The sequence below is a fragment of the Plasmodium gonderi genome (assembly GCF_002157705.1).
Source record: "Plasmodium gonderi DNA, contig: Chr07, whole genome shotgun sequence".
Classification (NCBI taxonomy): domain Eukaryota; phylum Apicomplexa; class Aconoidasida; order Haemosporida; family Plasmodiidae; genus Plasmodium; species Plasmodium gonderi.
Window position 1 is genome coordinate 1,082,815 of NW_021628932.1, and position 20,731 is coordinate 1,103,545.

The 20,731-nt window shown below is 30.3% G+C and overlaps 5 protein-coding genes across 5 annotated transcripts; all 5 read left to right on the top strand.

The window, feature by feature from the left end:
• Positions 1–1,689: 1,689 nt before the first annotated feature.
• Positions 1,690–8,711, top strand: PGO_072240 (hypothetical protein, conserved; the record flags this gene model as incomplete). Its single annotated transcript, XM_028687097.1, has 2 exons — positions 1,690–4,101; positions 4,449–8,711. 2 exons carry the CDS (start codon positions 1,690–1,692, stop codon positions 8,709–8,711), a joined length of 6,675 nt encoding a protein of 2,224 aa, XP_028542898.1.
• A 1,677-nt stretch (positions 8,712–10,388) lies between these two features.
• PGO_072250 (splicing factor 3A subunit 3) lies at positions 10,389–12,173 on the top strand (the record flags this gene model as incomplete). The annotated part of the gene is made up of 1 exon (XM_028687098.1): positions 10,389–12,173. One exon carries the CDS (start codon positions 10,389–10,391, stop codon positions 12,171–12,173), a length of 1,785 nt encoding a protein of 594 aa, XP_028542899.1.
• Positions 12,174–13,168: 995 nt separating this feature from the next.
• PGO_072260 (telomeric repeat binding factor 1) lies at positions 13,169–14,280 on the top strand (the record flags this gene model as incomplete). The annotated part of the gene is made up of 6 exons (XM_028687099.1): positions 13,169–13,172; positions 13,282–13,332; positions 13,482–13,555; positions 13,686–13,751; positions 13,973–14,031; positions 14,214–14,280. The coding sequence occupies 6 exons, from the start codon at positions 13,169–13,171 to the stop codon at positions 14,278–14,280; spliced, it is 321 nt and encodes a 106-aa protein (XP_028542900.1).
• A 534-nt stretch (positions 14,281–14,814) lies between these two features.
• Positions 14,815–17,334, top strand: PGO_072270 (alpha-tubulin N-acetyltransferase; the record flags this gene model as incomplete). Its single annotated transcript, XM_028687100.1, has 9 exons — positions 14,815–14,923; positions 15,089–15,138; positions 15,415–15,480; positions 15,619–15,657; positions 16,048–16,117; positions 16,361–16,404; positions 16,629–16,681; positions 16,956–17,028; positions 17,266–17,334. The coding sequence occupies 9 exons, from the start codon at positions 14,815–14,817 to the stop codon at positions 17,332–17,334; spliced, it is 573 nt and encodes a 190-aa protein (XP_028542901.1).
• Positions 17,335–18,103: 769 nt separating this feature from the next.
• On the top strand, positions 18,104–20,130 carry PGO_072280 (hypothetical protein, conserved; the record flags this gene model as incomplete). The annotated part of the gene is made up of 9 exons (XM_028687101.1): positions 18,104–18,172; positions 18,370–18,495; positions 18,644–18,695; positions 18,869–18,921; positions 19,062–19,115; positions 19,356–19,409; positions 19,510–19,591; positions 19,837–19,944; positions 20,069–20,130. 9 exons carry the CDS (start codon positions 18,104–18,106, stop codon positions 20,128–20,130), a joined length of 660 nt encoding a protein of 219 aa, XP_028542902.1.
• Positions 20,131–20,731: the final 601 nt, after the last annotated feature.

The following is a 20,731-nucleotide window of genomic DNA, read 5'->3' on the forward strand; positions in this document are numbered from 1 at the left end:
AGATTTTTTTGAATTAGCTTTTTATGGGTTTTTTTTATTTCTCCAAAAGTTCGCGTAAGAACATTTTTAGAAATTGCCGATATTCTTTTTCTTTTTTTTATAACTTGAGAAAAATGGAAAATATTCTGGTGCTGTTTGGAAATTTGGGAAGAGAGTTATTACACTAACTTTCATGTGTGAAGAAATTAGGCTTCATGAATTCTTTAAAATAATTTTTTTTTGTTTTTTTTTAATGCCTATTTTGCATTCCGTTTCGCCACATTTGTTAAATTTTCCAGCTAGTAATTTTTCATATTTCACGCATGCGTTAAACCAACAAGTAAACCCCTGTTTTTTTTTCATTTTTTTCCTTTTTTTTTTTCCGTTTGTTTCCTTTTTTTTTCCGTTTGTTTCCTTTTTTTTTCCGTTTGTTGCCTTTTTTTTTCCGTTTGTTTCCTTTTTTTTTCCGTTTGTTTCCTTTTTTTTTCCGTTTGTTTCCTTTTTTTTTCTGTTTGTTTCCTTTTTTTTTCCGTTTTTTTCCTTTTTTTTTTCCGTTTTTTTCCTTTTTTTTTCCGTTTGTTTCCTTTTTTTTTCCGTTTGTTTCCTTTTTTTTTCCGTTTGTTTCCTTTTTTTTTCCGTTTGTTTCCTTTTTTTTTCCGTTTGTTGCCTTTTTTTTTCTGTTTGTTTCCTTTTTTTTTCCGTTTGTTTCCTTTTTTTTTCCGTTTGTTTCCTTTTTTTTTTCCGTTTGTTTCCTTTTTTTTTCCGTTTGTTTCCTTTTTTTTTCGTGTTCACCTTTTCGTGCGTGTACGTATCGTTCTGTAGATACATAAAAGCATACAAACACCTTAAGCAAGGGAAATACACCTCCAAGAAATAAAAATAAGATTGTCCATCAATTTGCATACACCTCACAAAACTGCAGAATGTGAAAAGTTATTTTACGTGCTAACAATATTCGAATTAGACTTAAAAAAAAATAAAGAATTAAAAATAAAAAAAAAAGTGAAAATATTTTCGAAAAATATAGCGAAGTAAAATAAATGAACGTCGATCTTTTTGTTCTCCCGTTTTTGTTCCTCTGTTTTTGTTCCCCTGTTTTTGTTCTCCCGTTTTTGTTCCTCTGTTTTTGTTCCCCTGTTTTTCTTCCTTATTAACCTTTTTTTTTTTTTTTTTAATTCATATTTTGAAATATGAATGGTACGCACGCATATTTCATATTATTTGTCTCGTTCATTTTAAGGACATTTTTTTATTTAAATTACAATTTGGTTCTGCTCTACCCACACATATAATTACTCTCAGTGTATATACAACAAAGAGTATCATCACAGATTGCCGTATTTTACACGTGAGCATATAAACGTGTGTATGTAAATATATTCCATTGGGGAAATACAATCACTCTCTCTTTTTTTCATTTCACTGCATTTTTTTTTTTTTTTTTGGCACGAGTTATACTTATCACACACATCACAGTGACGTAGCATAACGGAGCCCAAAGAAGGCCAAAATGTATAATCACAGGTAGTAATTAAAAAGGAGAGGATAAAACAATAGGTAAATGCCCCCAAACGACACACAACTTTTTGGCATTCTATATTCCCCCACACACATACATATACATATATATATATATATATATATATATATATATATATATATACAAACGCACGAAAGACTTGCCTGAGGACAAATCATCTATCTAGCTAAATGAATACGAACCTAGCAATAAGAGAATCCAACTCTTCAAAGGAGAAGTCCCCCCTAGGTACGTGTAGTTTTTCTGAACTTGTCGAACTTTCCGATTACTTAATACCAAACAAGGATAATGAAATATCGTTGTTAACAAGTAAATCCGAGTTCCCTGTTCATAACGAAAATGACATGAACATGTCAGGTAAAAAAAAAAAGTGTTTGGAAAATTATGAACCAGCTAGCCAAAATGCACAATTTTGTGAAAAAAAAAAAAAAGAAATTGTGCAAAATGATAAAAATTGTGAAAGGGATAGCTATTTAGAACAAAAAGAACAAAATTTTAATAATTTTAGTAAAAAAATTAATGATGAAGAAGACAACAACATGGAAGAAACAAAAAAGACACTTAAAAAAAATTTAGACATACTGAAATTACATCAAAATGATCAAATGCATATTTTAAAGATAAATGAAAACTATTTGAATAACGAAAGAGGTTGTGTATCTCATGGAAATAATTCCCCTCAATGGGAAGGAAATTCACTAAACCGAAGTACACATGTAAATATTTCGCAGTTGAACGAACAAAATATGTTAACTCCAAATGATGAAAACATACGTAACATTTCAAGCAATTCTACAAATATAGATAGCTCAGAAAATTTTGGAGTAATAATGAAGAAGGCAAATAGTGCAGAGAAAGAATACGATTCTTATTCCTTATGCGCAAAATATGAACTAAGCATAAATAATAGTAGAAAGTGTGAATGCAACGAAAATTGTAAAAATGGTGCAGGAGTAAGTAGCGAAGTAAGAACAAATGTGGACACTTCATTTGAGCACGGGTCGAGCAAATTAAATTTTGCTGGGGGAAGTGCAATGAAAATGGAGAATTATGAAAAGGTGAAGGATGGAGAAGAAAGAGAAGTAGAGAAGGAAGTGGCAAGGGAAGCAGAGAAGTGTGAAGAGAATCAAAGCAATGCTGAACCATGCGATGAAGAACCTAGTGATGACAAACAAAGTGATGACGAACCTAGCGATGACGAACCTAGTGATGACAAACAAAGTGATGACGAACCTAGCGATGACAAACAAAGTGATGACGAACCTAGCGATGACAAACAAAGTGATGACGAACCTAGCGATGACGAACCTAGCGATGACGAACCTAGTGATGACGAACCTAGCGATGACGAACCTAGTGATGACGAACCTAGCGATGACGAACCTAGCGATGAAAAAAAAAGCACTGTTCATGTGGGGGGAAAAGAGTATGAACAGTTAAGGAAAAAGGAAAAATGTATCATGCATGATAACATAATGGAAGGAAAAAAAAAAATCATACCCATAAACTGGACAATTAAAAAAAAAAATATTCCTAATAAAGAATGTATGATTGCAGAAAAAAGCGAAGATAAGAGAAGAAATAAAAAAGATTGTACTACTTTTAAAGAAAGGAAAGAAGAAAATCCAATAAAAAATGAAGAGACGTCCAAGGAAAACACAAATAAGTATAAGGACAATTTAAATTTATTTAACAAAGTTTTAAAATATAAAGAACAGTTAAATAATTTTCATGAGAAAAATCAAGAAGAAGAGGAGGAGGAGGAAGAAACTTATTCAGGAAATGTAATTAAACAAGCAGATAATGCGTATCATGAAAAAAGTGTAAGGAATAACAATGTAGTTAAAATGAAACAAAGTGAAAATGAAAATTTGTGGAATAATAATTGTGCATATGCTCGATCGTGTGCAGGAGAATGCAATGATAATAAAATGCTTATCAAATCCAATAATAATACATACAGTTTACTCGGTATGGGTAGGAATACTGCATCTATGAGTATCCCTCTTGTGAGCGGTTACACGAAAAAAGAGGATGAGATAAAGGGATTATCTGATTTTCCAAATTTTCATAATTCTCTCGGTTCACAGTGTGATTGTTTAGACAATAATCATGGAATCTGTAGCTGTGATGACATTAACACTAAAGGAACTAGAAATTGCGAATTAAAGGAAAGAGGAAATCAAGTCAAATTGGAAAAATCATCGATCAAAAGGAATTTGAACCTACACAGCGTTTTACTTTTACAAAATGAAAAAGTACAAAATGTAGAGATGAAAATAAATGTAAAATTTAAAAATATTTATTTTGTAAAATATAAATGTGTTAAATGTGTGGTGACCAATAACTCTGGAGCAGTTGTTCATTCATTTACGTTTCGCAAAAATGTGTTAGATTTAGATAAACAAAATAATTTTTTTAAAATATATAATAAAAACAAAGAAAATGTTAATTTATTACTTTATAAAGATGTAAATGTTCTTTTGGAAGAAATGAAAAAAGTAGCATACACAGATGTTACATTTCAACTTAAGTTTGATGCTCAGGTCATTAATGGAAAGACAGAAATATCTCCATCATCGGTTAGAATAATGAAACTGATTTTTTTTTTTTTTTTTTTTTTTCCCCCACTATGATTATCATTTTAGTTCTTTTCTATATTTTTAAAATTTCCCCTATTTGAATGTTCATCTCTTTATTATGGTTCCTTTGTTTTGGGGCCTTTTCACCCCAACTGGGTCTATTTTTTTCTGCACGATGCATGAAATATTTACTGCCCATAAATGCTTGTATATGTGTGCGCGTGAGAGCGGTGTGTATACGTTTAGTTCCTAAGCTCTTACGCAGAATGAATATATATATATATATATATATATATATATGTGCATTCACACTGTTTCCTCAAATTCTCGTTTATTCGCTTTTCCAGTTTTACAGGTTAAGCTTTTATGGCATCGAGGAAGTGTTTCAGAAGTTGGTGGAACTGGACTCTAAGACATTGAAAAGTAATAGAAGCAGTAGAAGTAATAGAAGCAGTAGAAGCAATGGAAGCAATGGAATCAATAGAAGTAGTAGAAGCAATGGAAGCAATGGAAGCAATGGAATCAATAGAAGTAGTAGAAGCAATGGAATCAATGGAATCAATAGAAGTAGTAGAAGCAATGGAATCAATATAATCAATAGAAGCAATGAAAATTTAAATAAAAAAAAAGAGGTTACCCAATGTAGGGGTAGCGGAGGGAAGGTTACTAATCGAGTGTATATTAATCACATCGAAAGGAATAGAAAAGAGCTCGTTTACAAACGGGAAGATGGTACACAAGAGAAGACAAGACAAGGGAAGACTAAAGAGGAGAAGACTAAAGAGGAGAAGACTAAAGAGGAGAAGACTAAAGAGGAGAAGGCTAAAGAAGAGAAGGTTAACAAAGCCAAGGTTATCAAAGCCAAGGTTAGCGAGGCGAGGGCCAAACCCCATAACAAGGTTTCTAGAATCGCTTACGCAAATCCTAAGAAAAGGGAAGAAAAGGAAAAAAACTCTTACATAGGATTTACTATATTACATCTTAAGCACCTATTCCAGATGCAGGAAAAAGGAGGTGTTCATTTAAATATTTCAAATAATAACAATGAAGAATTGGATTTTGTAAAGAATTATAACAAGGAGGATCATACACACAACTTGCACAACAAAATGGGTGAAAGTATATATTCAAATAATTTAAGCTATGTAGAAAAAATTGATGTGCTTTTTAAAGTTTTATTCAGTTATAGTTTGAATGTATCTACACAGAAAATTTTCTTAGAATATCAATTTATGTCAATGGATGAGGAAGACGAGAAACAACAGCAGCTACAGGAGGAGACGGATGATGGCATAATGAAGAAAAGGGTTACCAAAAAACCAATTGTAAAAAACGTAGAATTTAAACATGCATTAGAAATACTAAAAAAGAGTAAGAATTCCAACCTTTGGGATATCAAAAATGAATTGGAAGAATGTCTAAAGAATTATTTTAAAAATTGTTCCCAATCCATCTATGATGAAATTACATTTTCCTTACTTGACAAACAGGAAAATAATGAACAGCCTAAAATTGGGAAGAGGAATAAAAATGATAATAGATGTGACAAAAAAAATGTGAAAAAAATGATTACATATGAAAGATTCCCCAATTTAAATTCTCCAATCGGTGCAGTTATTGATAATTCACTCATGAAAAAAGTAAATTCTTGCCAAATGTACACTTCTATGAGTGTAGAAGGAGGAAAAGTATTAAAAGATGAAAATAAAGTTTGCAATTGGTTCTACATAAATGAAGAAGAGATGGAACAATCTGTTCATAGAATTGCAAATGCCTGTTTGGACGATTCTCATGAAATATCGAAAAAATTAAAACCACATTTAATGAATTTATTAAAATGGCTAGACACAAGGAAAGAAAATGAAAAGAAAATAGAAAAGCTACAAAATATTATACTTAAATACACGAATGGAATGAATGATTACTTAGATTTCATTGAATTAAGTAATAATAATAAGGAATACAAAATCTATGAAGAAAATAAGAAACTAAAAGAATATATAAAGAACTGCAATAATTTTTTCATAGATACATTGATAAGGAACCATCAGGAAATACAAAAATTGAAGCATAGTAATAAGACTGTCAATATTTTATATAATAAGGAAAAAATGAATAATCTCAGAAGGAAAGTTTCAAAAAGGAGTTTTTTTCCAAATGGTTCTTATGATTCCTTAGATGAGGTAGAAAAGTTGGAACAGTTAAAAGATTTAGATGAATACAGAGGATTAAATGAGTTAGGTGATATAGATATGTTAGAAGAAGAAAATGATATTTTTGCAAACATAATTAATAGGCCTTCTTCCAGAAAAAGTTCTGTAACAAGTAAAGGAGAGAAAAAAGATTTACATTCTCATGGTCACACTGCCTGTCGTAACATAGGAAAGAAAAATAGACAATTCAGTGAGTACAATCTAGAAAGAAATCCAGCATCGTTGTTTTCTAAAAAGGAAAAAAATGTCTTAACCACATCTAATAAGATAACTCAAAAGGTATATGATGATAAAAAAGTAAAAATCCATGATAATTTGTATAGTAGGATGGAGTGGAAAAAGAAAGGGAGTCTACTCATGAGAGGATTTCCTGCAAGCAACTCGTTATCCAACAATGAATCTCGAAAATTGAATTCATTTAGTATGTTTAATGTGGAGAGTGCGAATATTCTTAATCTGCATAGGAACAATTCCAGAAACAATGTCAGAAGGAGCGATGGTGATTATTGCTCAAGGGTATGTGGAATAGAAAGCGAATTTTTTAATTCTTCCTATTTTGAAAATGAGAAGTTTCATAGTTGGTGTGCTGGACATTTGGATATGAATTCACGTGGTACATGCAGGCTAAAGGAACCGAATGGAAGAAACAACTTTTTTAAGGTTTATTCTAACCCAATAGGAGCAGAATCTAATGCATATGCATCTAAAAAGAAGGAATTAGTTAATACTAGCATGAGAAATAATTTTCAAAATATATTGAAATCTTCATGTGTGTACAAAGAAGATAGAAGAAACAAAGTTGCAGAAACGAAATCCAGCACATTAATACATAAATTGGTTAGAGACCAGGATCAAGATGTCAGCATGAGTAACCACGTGGAGATGAGTACTTCTTCTAATTGTACAAAATCTAGTAATAATGAAACAAAACAAGGAAAGCGCATATGTGTATTAAAAAAAACTGATAGTAATAAGACGATAATGAGTAATGATGGTTGTATAAATGAATCGTTTTATGTTAATAAGAGTATTCAGATGGGAGGGAAGGATACCAAAAATTGTGAAAAGTTGAGGAATGGATGGAACAAAGAACACACGATTATTACAGGAGGAGGCCTCTATAGAGAGAATCATCGTCAAACGGAAAAATCTTCAAACAGGGATTTTAACAGAACAAATAATTCCACAAAGTTAAAAACTGAAAAATGGGTTCAAGATAAGAGACCCACAGCTAGATGTAATAACAAAGGAGAAGTAAAAAATTTACACAGCAGGGATAAACAAAATGAAAATAAGTCTAGGGAGAAATTTCTTGGAAAAGCAAAAAAAAACAATTACGACACAAGTGAGATACTAAAGAAGGAATATTTTGTAAATTCAGAAATTGGGGAAAGGAAAAATGAACGTAATGTCCCAAATTTGCAGAATCTAAGAAAAGGAAAAAACGCGAATATCACCCAGATAGCAAATAAAAAAAAAAATCCAAACGATCATGACATCAGTATGTTAAAGTTATCATATACAGGTATGAATGAAAATATCACCTATGGTATGAATTATAAGCGTGAAAAATCTGGGCGTGTCATGTGTAATGCTCCTATCACTGGAGGGGAAAGTTTAAAATGTGAAGAAGTGGTTAGAAGTGAAGAAGTGGTTAGAAGTGAAGAAGTGGTTAGAAGTGAAGAAGTGGTTAGAAGTGAAGAAGTGGTTAGAAGTGAAGAAGGGGTTAGAAGTGAAGAAGGGGTTAGAAGTGAAGAAGGGGTTAGAAGTGAAGAAGGGGTTAGAAGTGCAGAACAGATTGGTCGTCTAGAGGGGATAGACAATATTAACTATAAAAAGAGATACATCGAAAAGGCAATATTTTCATATGATGATAATATTTCCACAAGGAAGGAAAAACCGAGTGAAGCAGGAAAAATATGCACAATTAGAGGTTCTGGTGGTAAGATTCTAACGCGATTGGGAGAAACGAATGATTTTGCCAAAGTGTTAAATTTCAGTAATATGAAAAAAGACAATAGGGATACCAATACCATCAAGGCCATTAAGCAAATCATTGATGATAACATTGTACAAAAAAATAATTTTCATTTGAACAGTGTACGAAAAAATAATTTTCTCAAAAGTTTAGGTGATAACAACAATGTAAGCTCGACTATTTACCTTAACGGAGAAGACAGAGCGGACGGAGGAGAAAAAGAAGAAGAAGAAAAAAAAAAAAAAAAAACACACAGTGAAAATGTGACCAATAGGAAGACTGCTGTTAAGGTTGACAAGAGACTTGCACAAAATTCAAAGGAGGCTTACATTTTAGACATTATAAATAAAAACTTGAATAGATCCTTCAATCAGTTAGATAAAATAAAAAAGAAAATGAAAGAACACTTGGTTGTTTAATCGTTTCTATAAATATGAATTAGTGGTGTCATGCCATATATCACAAATTCGATGTTCTGTAGTGTTGATCTCCACCCCATTGCGTGTGCATGTGTTATTATACATGTTAGGAGTGGCCATATGGTCTGTCCTCCCCGTGTATTTATATTATACTTTATTTTTTTTTGAGGCTAGTTCTTAGAACACAGTGGGAAAAGCTCCTCAAGTTCGACTATGTGTGTTTGATTCTACAACTGTGCGTGCAAAAACATAACACCTAATGCATGTACATATGGCAATATATGTATGCATGTGCAACAGGGGACAAATTGGGTTCGCTTCTTGGAGGATAATCACCTCAACTTGGGAAAATTCACCCCGATTCTTTCAACCATCCATGTGATCCATTTTGTCGACCGTGTTTTATCACCTCTCTCTATTGCTACTATTTTTCGTTAATAAAATACAAAAAAAAAAAAGAGAAGAATATCAAGTAATGTAACCGTCATGAGGAAAGAAAAAAAAAAAAAAAAAAAAAAAAAGGTGCTTATATAAGAAAAATTTCATTCGTGCGCTGGATGATCCCTGTTACATTTGTAAACAAAATACTTTTTGCTAATTTTCTTATACAAAAAAATAGGTTTGTAAATTTTTTTTTTTTTTTTTTTCAACGTGGCACCGCGAATAGATTGAGGAGTGCTATTTTATGTATGCTAACTAGAAAGTAAAAATGAAAAATTAGAAAAAATGTAAAAAAAAAAAAAAACACAAAAAAAAAAAAACAAAAAAAAAAAAAAAAAAAAAAAAAAAAAAAAAAAAAAAAAAAAAAAAAAAAAAAAAAAAAAAAAAAAAAAAAAAAAAAAAAAAAAAAAAAAGAGGCCAAAACAAGTATATATAAAAGAGCAGAAAATCGTAGAGAGATAGAGAAGGAATTTTGAAAAATTGACATCCATGTTTTTTTGTACGACCCTTGAATCTGAATAAGTATTTAAAGAAGAGAGAAGATATTTTTGGTGTGGGGCGGGGTTGTTGGAGGACACCTGGTTCAATTTCTTTTTTTTTTTTTTTTTAGAACCTAATATATATATATCAAATATTATACCATAAGAGAATGAATTAATGAATGTACATATCAAGTAAACGACTTTGTAAAATAACTTCATGTAAATATATCATGTGTTGATTGTGAAAAGTAGTGACACACGGGTCCAGGTTCTCCCCATCTTCATGTTTTCCGCCTTTTTTTTTTTTTTTTTTTTTTTTTTTGCTACTGTCCACTTGAAGAATGAACAAGAGAAAAATAAAGAAAAAAAGAAAGAAAAGAAACACATATATATATATATATATATAAAAGAAGCAATAATATAAAGTAAAGAGTGTAAAGCAAGGGAAACCCTATATTAATCGCTACCAAGGAGATAGCGAGGAACTCACGAGGAAAGGCTCTCTATAAGTTAAAGCATACAATTGTCATCCTCTCAATTGAATTGATTGAAATCAAAAGATTTTCAGCGTTGTAGATATAAATCGAGATTTTCTCGCTGTGTTTGGTAAGTTAGTAAAGCCTGGGAAAGTTAGAGAGGAAACCCATCTTAGTTATCCTGATCATTTCCACCTCATTAGATCATACCTATTTGCAATACCCTTACCCCACCACTCTACTGTTATACTACTTCATCACTGCACCTCCCGAGAAAAATGTCGCAATTTCTAATCGAACAAATAAGATACATGCATGAGGAAATTGAGATGATGGAAAAATCCATCGCGGAACTTATTGAAGAGAAGGTGAAATATAAAAAAAAGAACATTTTGTATGACTATTCTATTAACTATCTGGTAGAAAAAATTCAGACAAAATCCAAGTTGCTGTTACAATATTATAATGATGAAGACAATTTGAAAAAGGAAGAAATGCAGTTCATTTCAGGAAAAGCAAAAGATCAGAAGGGTGATGTGTGGAAAAATTATTATGAACGTGTTAAATATATAAGAGATTATCACAAAAAAACAAATATAAAAAAAATAGAAATAAGAAATTATAAGTCTTATAAAAATGAAGCTTTAAAAAATAATAAGTTAAAGGAATGTTTCTCCCCTTTGGAAAAAAAAGGTAAATATGTGGATATGCACAAACTTTATGACGATTTTATAAATATAAAAAAAATTAAACAATTCAGAATAAATGCCTTTAAGAAGAAACAAATAGTCAGTGAAAAAAAGAAAAAGAAAAATGCTGAAGAAGTTGAATTCAAGGAAATAGATTTGGTGACATATCTTCATAACTTCACTCGGTTTTATTACATCCCAAGATATTGTAAATACAAAAATATAGAATATAAAAATTATTTAGAAAATGTCCTATCCTATTTAATGAATTTTTTTTCCAAAATTAATGTTCTTGTTGATTGTCAAAGAACATACACACAATATGAAAAAAGTTTTGAGGTCAAGTTTAGAGATAAAGAAATCAACAATTGGGAAAAGTATACCTACGATTTGGACCTTTATTGTAACATTAATGATAAGTTATATGCATCAGAGGGAACTTACAATTCTTATAGAAAAAGTAAAAACTACAATGAGGATTTGAAAAAGTATATGCAGAAAGAATACACAGTGGAACAGTTACAAGACATAAAAAAAAACATTGAAAAAGAGGATAAAGAAATGGCCAAATGTGAATACCTTATCGAACTTTATAAAAATCTGTTAAATAAGGTTTTTCAAAAAACAATACAAAATATACAAAGAAAGCAGGCATTTACTGTGGATGAACTGCAGAAGAGGAAAAAAGGAGAAAACAAAAATGATCATTTGTTGAGCTTACAGGATCGTACAGGGTTGTATGATGAAATTGGACCAAATGCAAGAATTGGAGAGGACACAATCGGGACAAGCGAAATTGGACTAGACGTAGTGAGAAGTATAAACAATTTTAATCATTTTTATAACTCTCACATGGCATATGCTTCATCAGATGATGACTCATCCACGGACATGTCATCCACAGGTAGAATGGATGATGATCATCAGCATGGAGGAAATAAAAGAAAAGAAAATCAAGATGAAAACGAAGATGAAGATGATGAAGATGAAAAGACAATTTATAATCCCCTAAATTTACCATTAGGTTATGATAATAAGCCAATACCTTATTGGTTATACAAATTACATGGTTTGTCAAAAGAATACACTTGTGAAATATGTGGAAATTATTCTTATTTTGGTAGAACTATGTTTGAAAAGCATTTTTATGAGTGGAGGCATTCTTTTGGGATGAAGTGTTTAAACATACCTAACACTCTGCACTTTAAGGAAATTACAAAAATTGAAGATGCTCTCAATTTGTATGAGAAACTGAAGAAGCAAACGCAGAAGAATATCTTCAAACCTGATCAGGAGGTCGAGTGTGAGGACTCCAAAGGGAATGTCATGAATATGAAGGCCTACGATGATTTGAAGAGGCAGGGCTTGCTCTAGCGAAAATAGCTGGTAAGCAACATTGCGTCTAATTTGGATCATTCACCTCCCCACTCTCACGAGGTTGTAGTTCCGTTGTTCCTGCATCCAAATGTTTGTGTACATTCCTGTGTATATATGTTTTCTTTCATTAGAACTTATCTGTACCACATACGTATTCACGTGCACAAAACAAGATCAGGATGTTTTGCTTTTCTTCTTCGTTTTGGCAAAACCTTCCCCGTGTTTTCCATCCCCTTCACGTTTTTTTACACCTTTTTAGTAGTTAAAAAAAAAAAATAAAATATATTTGAAGTTAACTTTTGCTATTCATTCATTTTTAATCAAACAAGTTCGTGTTTTTTACTAACCCCGTCGATATTCCCAATTCAATTTGTCAACTCATGGAACACCGTTTCTGTATTTGTGGATAAAGCTCGGACACGCTATAAGCAAAATTTACTTTATTCTCCTTCTTCATGTCTTTCCACATTTTTGCGTATGTACATTAAGCGATCAGAATGTTAGCTTTTTTTTTTTTTTTTTTTTTTTTTTTGAGCACTCCCCCACGTTAAAATGGAGATCTGTTTTTTTCTTAACATATATATATGTATATATAAAGGTGTGTTTAGTTTAAGGAGAGGCTGTCTAAGTTTTTAACGTTGAAATTCCAACCATTGTGCTACAGATATTCCTGCATTAATTTTCACTGTACTGCAATCTTTGTACTACAATTCGATACATTTCACTCCCTACGCAGGGACGTTTGTTTACACATTTGCCTGCAAACGAGCGTATTTTTAAAAAAACACGCTAATTTGCCTGAACACGGTCATACTTTTTCCAAAAAATAAAATAAAAAAAATTGCCCTGTTAATATAGTACACCTCTTTTTTTAACGAAATAAAAGAAGAAAAATTTTAAGGAAATCTGCCAATTGAATAAGTAAAAGGAGGGAGAGACCCACGTGAAGTCATCTCTTAAAAGAACTGTCTGAGAAAAAAAAAAAAAAAAAAATGGGTAGGTCAGTTCGATGTTGCTTCGTTTGTGGATGTACGAATTGCACATCCATTTCACAAAACTGCCACTATATTTATAAATTTATCCCATTTATACAATTCCTATGAAGCCAACAACACAAACCTGAAGTTATTGAAGATAAAAAGTTCCATTGCCATAAGTAGGAGACTACACACAAGTGTGCAGGCATTCATCACTTTTTTTTTTTTTTTTTTTTTTTTCCATTCCCTATATTATATGTCCACTTTCCGCAAACACCGTCAGTGTCCTCTTTCCCATTCCCCTTTTGTCTCATTTTTGCTCTGAAAGATGAAACAAATTCCCCTATTCTGATTGATAAAAATGAAATGGAGAAAATACCCAAATTCAAGGAACACAAAAGGGTATTTATTTAAGAAATGATTTTCTTTTCTCTAGGGATGAGGGAATTTTTCTCCACCCCCTGGTAGAAATGTTTCCTATATTTCTCTGCACACTTCTTTTCATTTTTGTTGCATTTATTTATCACTATAGAGGAAATACAAAACCCGCGTTAAATGGGACAAAGGAGAGGCTGAACAGCTCATCCATGGAATAAATGTTTAAAAAGAAGAAAAAAAAAAAAAAAAAAAAAAACGTAAAAAAATGCCCTAAAAAAACACCGTAACAGTAAAAATAATGCTGTTAAGAAAAGGAGACCTTTTTAATGATCAGCAACAATAGATCCCTCCCCTCCCCCTTCGCGACTGTGCCTATGTTTGCATAACCGACCCACTTTCTCTCGATCTCTCATTTTTCTGTTCTGTCATTGAAATTTGCAGAATTACGGAATATCCAACTGGTGCAAAATTATGCAAGCCTATAAATTTTCTGAAAACAGGTTTTTCAAAATAGAAAAAAAAAAAAAAAAAATAAGACATGAAGTAGAGAAAAATTGTACAACATTCAGAAGTATTTCATGAGATTGACTCTATAGAATTATATATAAAACTTATTTTTGTGTTTTATGCATCCGAGACTAATATAAATTATTTTTTTTTTTTTTTCCCCCCCCAATCCTAGAACGAATGTAAGTTTAAAAGATAAGTACAGGAACTTCAAAAAGGTTTTCATCATAGAGAAGGAATAAGTGAGTATGAAGTGGCCTTGACATAAACCTTAAAGTCGATACATTATCGTGTATGCATCATAGCTGTTATGATATTTTTATTTCACCCCCTCCCTGTGAGACCATCATAATGAACTTTTTTGTCTTCACACATGCATGTGCTACGCAAGAGACCCAAGTTGTAACTTGTTACATACTCATTTCGTGCAACACCTGCACACATACATGCTTAATAAGTTGGAGTGAAATATCCATTCCACGAAGCTGAAAGAGAAATAAAAAAAAAAAAATAAAAATAAAACAAAAATAAGACCAAATGGGGTTAATTTAGGAAAATTGGATAAGCCACAAAATGATGAGTTTTTCATTTTTTTTTTTTTTTTTTTTTTCCCCCCCTTTTATACTTTATTTTGCCTTATTCATTTATTTTCTCATTTATTTATTTATTATTTTTTTTTTTTTTTTTTTTTTTTTTTGTTTGTTTTCCTTCACTCCATTAAACCTAAAATTGCTACAACACCATATACCCTTCGAACAGAAGAACGAATCGAAAAAATGAACCAACTTCCCACTAACAATCACACGGAAAAAATGGACAACGTGGAAATAAAAAAATACACAAGGGATGATTTACTTTATTTAAGGAACTATCACCTTTCTTTGTGTATACCCAACATTTAACATATCTTGAGCAACTTGAGTTCAGTTCGCACTTTTCTCATTTGTCTCTGTTTCCTTTTCCCTCTGAACCCTGAACTTGTAGTATTTTATTACTATTATTATTTTGTTTCCCATATTTTTGTCTTAATTTTTTCCTATAATTTCCCAGTTTGGAAGCTAGAAAGAGACGTGGAAGAAATAGGCCTTTTGTCTAGCGCGGTAAAAAAAAAAAAAAAAAATGGCAAGAAGTGAGCAAAAAATGGAGAAGTAATTGCGCTCATCACGTAATCTATATAGTGATGGAAAGACATATCATGTTAAAAACACAATGATGTTTCTATAGGTTTATATTTTGTGCATGTAAAATCAAGTATTTATAATAGGTACAATGTAACCACACCTCTTCCACTCACTTTTCTCTTCATTATTGAATTTATTTTATTATTATTATTATTTATATATTTTTTTCTCTTTCTGAACATTTTCCTCTTGAAGGAACAACACTTATCTGACATTTTGACGTCCTTAACCAACATAGTTGACAATAACCATACGCTATATGTAATTCTGAACAATTATAGTATTTTGTTTTGTTCCGCTTAAAGGCAATATAACTTAATGAGAAAAGGGTAAGTAGAATCTTGTGGATCTTACATTCATCCCATATATTTACATCGTTTTCTTTTTTTTTTCCATCAGTGCTTAATTCATCAAGATGAACTAATAGGAATATTGAAGGTAAGGAGATGGGGGTTGGGTGGGGTAAATGTTCTTGTTGAATTCTATGTTCTTGTTGAATTTTATGTTCTTGTTGAATTTTATGTTCTTGTTGAATTTTATGTTCTTGTTGAATTTTATGTTCTTGTTGAATTCTATGTCTGTGCTGAATTTTATGTGTGTGTTGAATTTTATGTGTGTGTTGAATTTTATGTCTGTATTGAATTTTATGTCCTTGTTCTTCATTTTTACTCCACTTTATTTCACTGCAGTTTTTTTTTTTTTTTTTTTTTTTTTTTTTCCACTTATTATTTTTATTTTTAAACCTACACCACTACCCTAGCATCCTATCAAAGTGGTCACACATACACAACCACCTTTCGACCTCCCCTTCCCTCGTTTTTCACACAGATTGGTGTAAAAAAGTTATACTTGTATAACCAAAATGAATTGCATTGTGAACAGTGTGCATGTTTATTAGGTATCAAAATGAGAATAATTTTATGTAGCCAAATGATATAAGGGTCTTATAACTTTTTCGAATTAATTGCATTAGATTGAAATATATGTTTTTTTTTTTTTTTTTTTCTTTAACCATTTTTTCAGTTTTTTTTTTTTTTTTTTTTTTTTTTTTTTTTTTTTTTTTTTTTTTTTTTTTTTTTTTTTTTTTTTTTTTTTTTTTTTTTTTTTTTTTTTTTTTTTTTTTTTTTTTTTTTTTTTCCAGATTTTTATATACTTAAAAAATTTCAAAATAGGGGCCTTGGAATTGTTAGTACATCCAAAATGAGAGAAAACATAATAGAAAAAAAAAAAAAAAAAAAAAAAAAAAAGGCAATAGAGGTTATAGAGGGTATATGGATGGTATGGGAGAAGAAAAATATACAAATGTCTAAAATGCGCTGTCTTTACATATTTAATGCACACTGTATGAACATACCGACAGAAATATATCCGTATTATTCACCACAACATTTATAACTTGTCCTTCCTAGGAACTCTTTAACTTCATGCTAAGAGACAACTCTATAACTCCCTCGAGCTTATGGTAAATATGAACACGAAATGTGTATCTCTCCAATTACTCATTTCTGCTGAGTCCCTTGTCTTCCTTTTTTTCAACCAGCGGGTGTATTCAGTCGTTGTTGCCTGGGGACCATCACCTTCTGCTTCTTTCGCATGCGCATATGTATGCATGTATGCATATAAGTATGCACATTATTTTATTTATTTATTTTTATTTATATTTACTTATATTTATTTATTTTTATTTTTTTATTTATATTTATTTATTTTTATTTTTTTCTGCCGGACTCAAGTAGCTACGATAACCCATCCTACAAGTTGCAGAATTTTCTGAAGAAGTATTTCTCTCCATGTAATTTGATCAAGCAGGTTCATTTTCCCATAACATGTCGCTCAAAGTGATTCATACTCAGCATGCGTGTTTTAGGGATTCGAAGTTTTATTTCACCATTGTATTACTACTATTTTTTTTTTTTTTATTTAACCACTATATTACTACAATTTTTTTTTTTTTTATTTAACCACTATATTACTACTATTTTTTTTTATTTTATTCTATTTCACCATTATACTACTACTATTTTATTTTACTTTTCTACGCCTAAGCCGAACAATTTTGTCATTTTTTCTGGATATTTTAGACGACAAGAAAAGACAACAAAAATTGAGAAGTGACTATTTTGAAAATTTGAAAAATTGAAATGAATAAGAAAGTGTGGAAATTCTCAATATCTATATTCCTGCTCGTTTTCTCTTTCTCGAAGTAGCACACTGCTATCGTCTTCATTAATTTAATACAAACGTATCGTCTTCTAAAATGTGTTTTGGTTAGAAACACACCTGCGTAAAAAAAAAAAAAAAAAAAAAAATGAAATAAAAAATAACTCGCGAGAGACTATTAGATATCTCATTTGGGGAATCAAGAAATTCCATTTCAAACATACTGATGTCTACTTACACATTTCTGCACGTTTATCTTTACATTTGACAGGAACGCAAGACATACCCCTTTGTTTGTCTTTGTTTTATTTCACTTTGTTTTGCTTCACTTTGTTTTGCTTCACTTTGTTTTGCTTCACTTTGTTTTGCTTCACTTTATTTTGCTTCACTTTATTTTGCTTCACTTTATTTTGCTTCACTTTATTTTGCTTCACTTTATTTTGCTTCACTTTATTTTGCTTCACTTTATTTTATTTTTTTTCACAATCGCACGTTGCAATCCTACAATTGTTTGCGCCCAGTTATTTCCATTCGTAATGCACATAATAGCCATTTGAGCAGACTACACATGAACCCACAGAATTATATAAACTATACTTAGATTCGATTTATTCCCCTGAATGCATCACATAATATTCCAGGCACATATGCAAAACATTACATATTTCTGAAACACGCAAACCCAGCTTTGCAAAAGTGACGACCCACAAATAATTAAAGAAAGATGGAATCGAAAGAAAAAAAAAAATTTGATTCTGCTAAGGAGGGAAATTTATCTGCGCATGAGAAATTTGTAAAGAAAAAAAAAAAAAAAAAAAAAAAAAAGGAGGAATCAAATATAGGCACAAAAATAGGCACAATATATAGGCACAAATATAGGCACAAATATAGGCACAAATATAGACATAAACATATTGGCACAACATTCCCTACAGCACTATGCATTTTTCTCATTATTTCCATGTACTACAAATTCCGAAAAAAAAAAAGGATCGGATAATAGATGAATACTATTCAGACTTAAAAGAAAATAGAAAGAAACAAAAAGAAGAAATAAATTTAAAAACGGGGGATTACTTCTTTAAGTCAGTTCAGAGGGATAAATCAGACTACTCGGTTAAAAAGATTAAAGCAACATGATTTTTGTATATTTTCTAAATTTTCCTCAGTTTGTGTGTATCTTTTTTTATTTCTTTCTTTTCTTTCTTTTCTTTCTTTCTTTCTTTCTTTCCTTTTTTTTTTTTTTTTTTTTTTTTTTAAACAGAGACTGGATGAAAATGATGAACCTCCACCTTTCACTGATTTGGTTGAAAATGGTACACTCACACATATATATATATATCTCACTTCCACTACTCTATTTCACATTTCACAACATATTTCCTTTCAACGTTTTTTTTTATTTTATTTTTTTTATTTCCACCTAATCAACCACTGTCTTTTTTTGTTCACTTTGTGTATTTCTATTCACAAACTTTTCTTTGGATAGAAGCAAAAATTGGAACTGTGAAGATCACAAATCCTTTGCCAAAAGTTGAAAAAGTAATTTTTTAAACCATACCTTGGGGGAGAGAACATACAGAACAAAAATGTCAATTACACCCAACTGCATAATAATGGGAAACAAAACTAAAAGCATGCATGGGAACAAATGAAAAATAAGTTACCTCCTTTTTTCTTAGAGAGATAAACTAAAAGATGGTTACATGCAATGGCTGAAAACGGAAAAGCTGATGGTAAACCACTTTTGGTCATTTTCCATTTGTGTGTTTTTCATTACTATGTTACACTATTATGTAATTGCTTTATTTATTATTATTATTTATTTTTTTTTTATTTATTTGTTTATTTTATTTGTTTATTTGTTTATTTTATTTGTTTATTTTATTTGTTTATTTTATTTGTTTATTTTATTTGTTTATTTATTTTTTTTAATTTTTTTTTTTTTTCCCCGTCTACTACCCCTGCCTGAAAAGAGACCCAACGAAAGAAGATTAGAATACGAGCAAATGCAGCAAAAATATTTAGAAGTAAAAAAAAAAAAAAAAAAAAATAAGTTTACACAAAAAATGAATTTCGAAATTATGAAATATGTTATTATAAAATTTTCCCTTTCTTTTCTCCTATTAGACAATAAAATTATCAGAAGATATAAAGAGGGATGTAAAACTTGCACGTGTTATTAAATCGCATTATCCTAGAGGAATAGTTGGTTTTAAAAACATTTCTTTTGAATTTTTAAATAGACAACGATAATACAGTGGTGGGTGGGGGGGCTTACGTACACTGGAAATTTCACAGTTCTTGTGCTTTTTTATTTTCATAAGGGGAAAAAAAAAAAAAAAAAAAAAAAGAATGAATAATAAAACTGTTCCATGTCAAACTAAATATAAGATAAAAACGCATTCCCTTTTTTTTTTTTTTTTTTTTTTTCTCCTTTCTCTTTACTACAACAAGGTGTCGATTCTATATATAATGAAAACACTGTGCTGTACAAGGACAAATATAAAGAGCTTAAAAATAAACAAGAAGTTAAGGAGAAAAAAATGAAAGAACGGGGAGAAGGTATTTTGTTTAATTTAATCTTTTTTGGAACCTTTGCATCTTTTTAGAAAATTTATACATAAAAAAATGATTTCACTTTTACTTTTTTACTTTTTTGTTTATTTTTCGTTCCCTTTTCGTTTAGCACTAGAAAATCGCAACAATATTAATGGGAACTTTCTAGCATTCGAGACAGATAATAAATAATTTTTTTTTTTTTTTTCTGAGCTAGCCAAATGGCATATAGCTAAATTAAACTTTGAAGTTTATTTACCTGAACAATTCATATATTTATTTAAGCATGCCCCCAAAGTTCATAAAAAGAAAAAAGTTAAACTAATTGCACATATCATTTTAGAAATGTTCATATAAAAAAATTTAATATGAAAAAAGTTGATTTTTTTTCAATTTAAACAAAAATTTTGTGTTCTACTTCGTAACAGAATTACCAAAAAGATAACAACAACAACAAGAAGAAAAAAAAAAAAAAATAAAATAATAAAAATAATAAAAAACATACGGTAAAATAAAATTAGACAAAATATCACAAAAAAGTAATTAAAAAAAAAAAAAAAAAAAAATGCATGTACATACATTCATATACATATACATATATATGTATACTGCACATTCAGTATTCATATCGTTACATGAATAAACACACTCAACTGAAACTTTACCAAGTCGGGGAAAGTAATCCATGTAACCGTGATATTGAAAAAATTTCCAGGGGATACATTCATTTGGTGTGTGTGCTTCTTTCTGCTTCCAGACAGAAGAGAACACGAGGACATTCATGAACGTACAT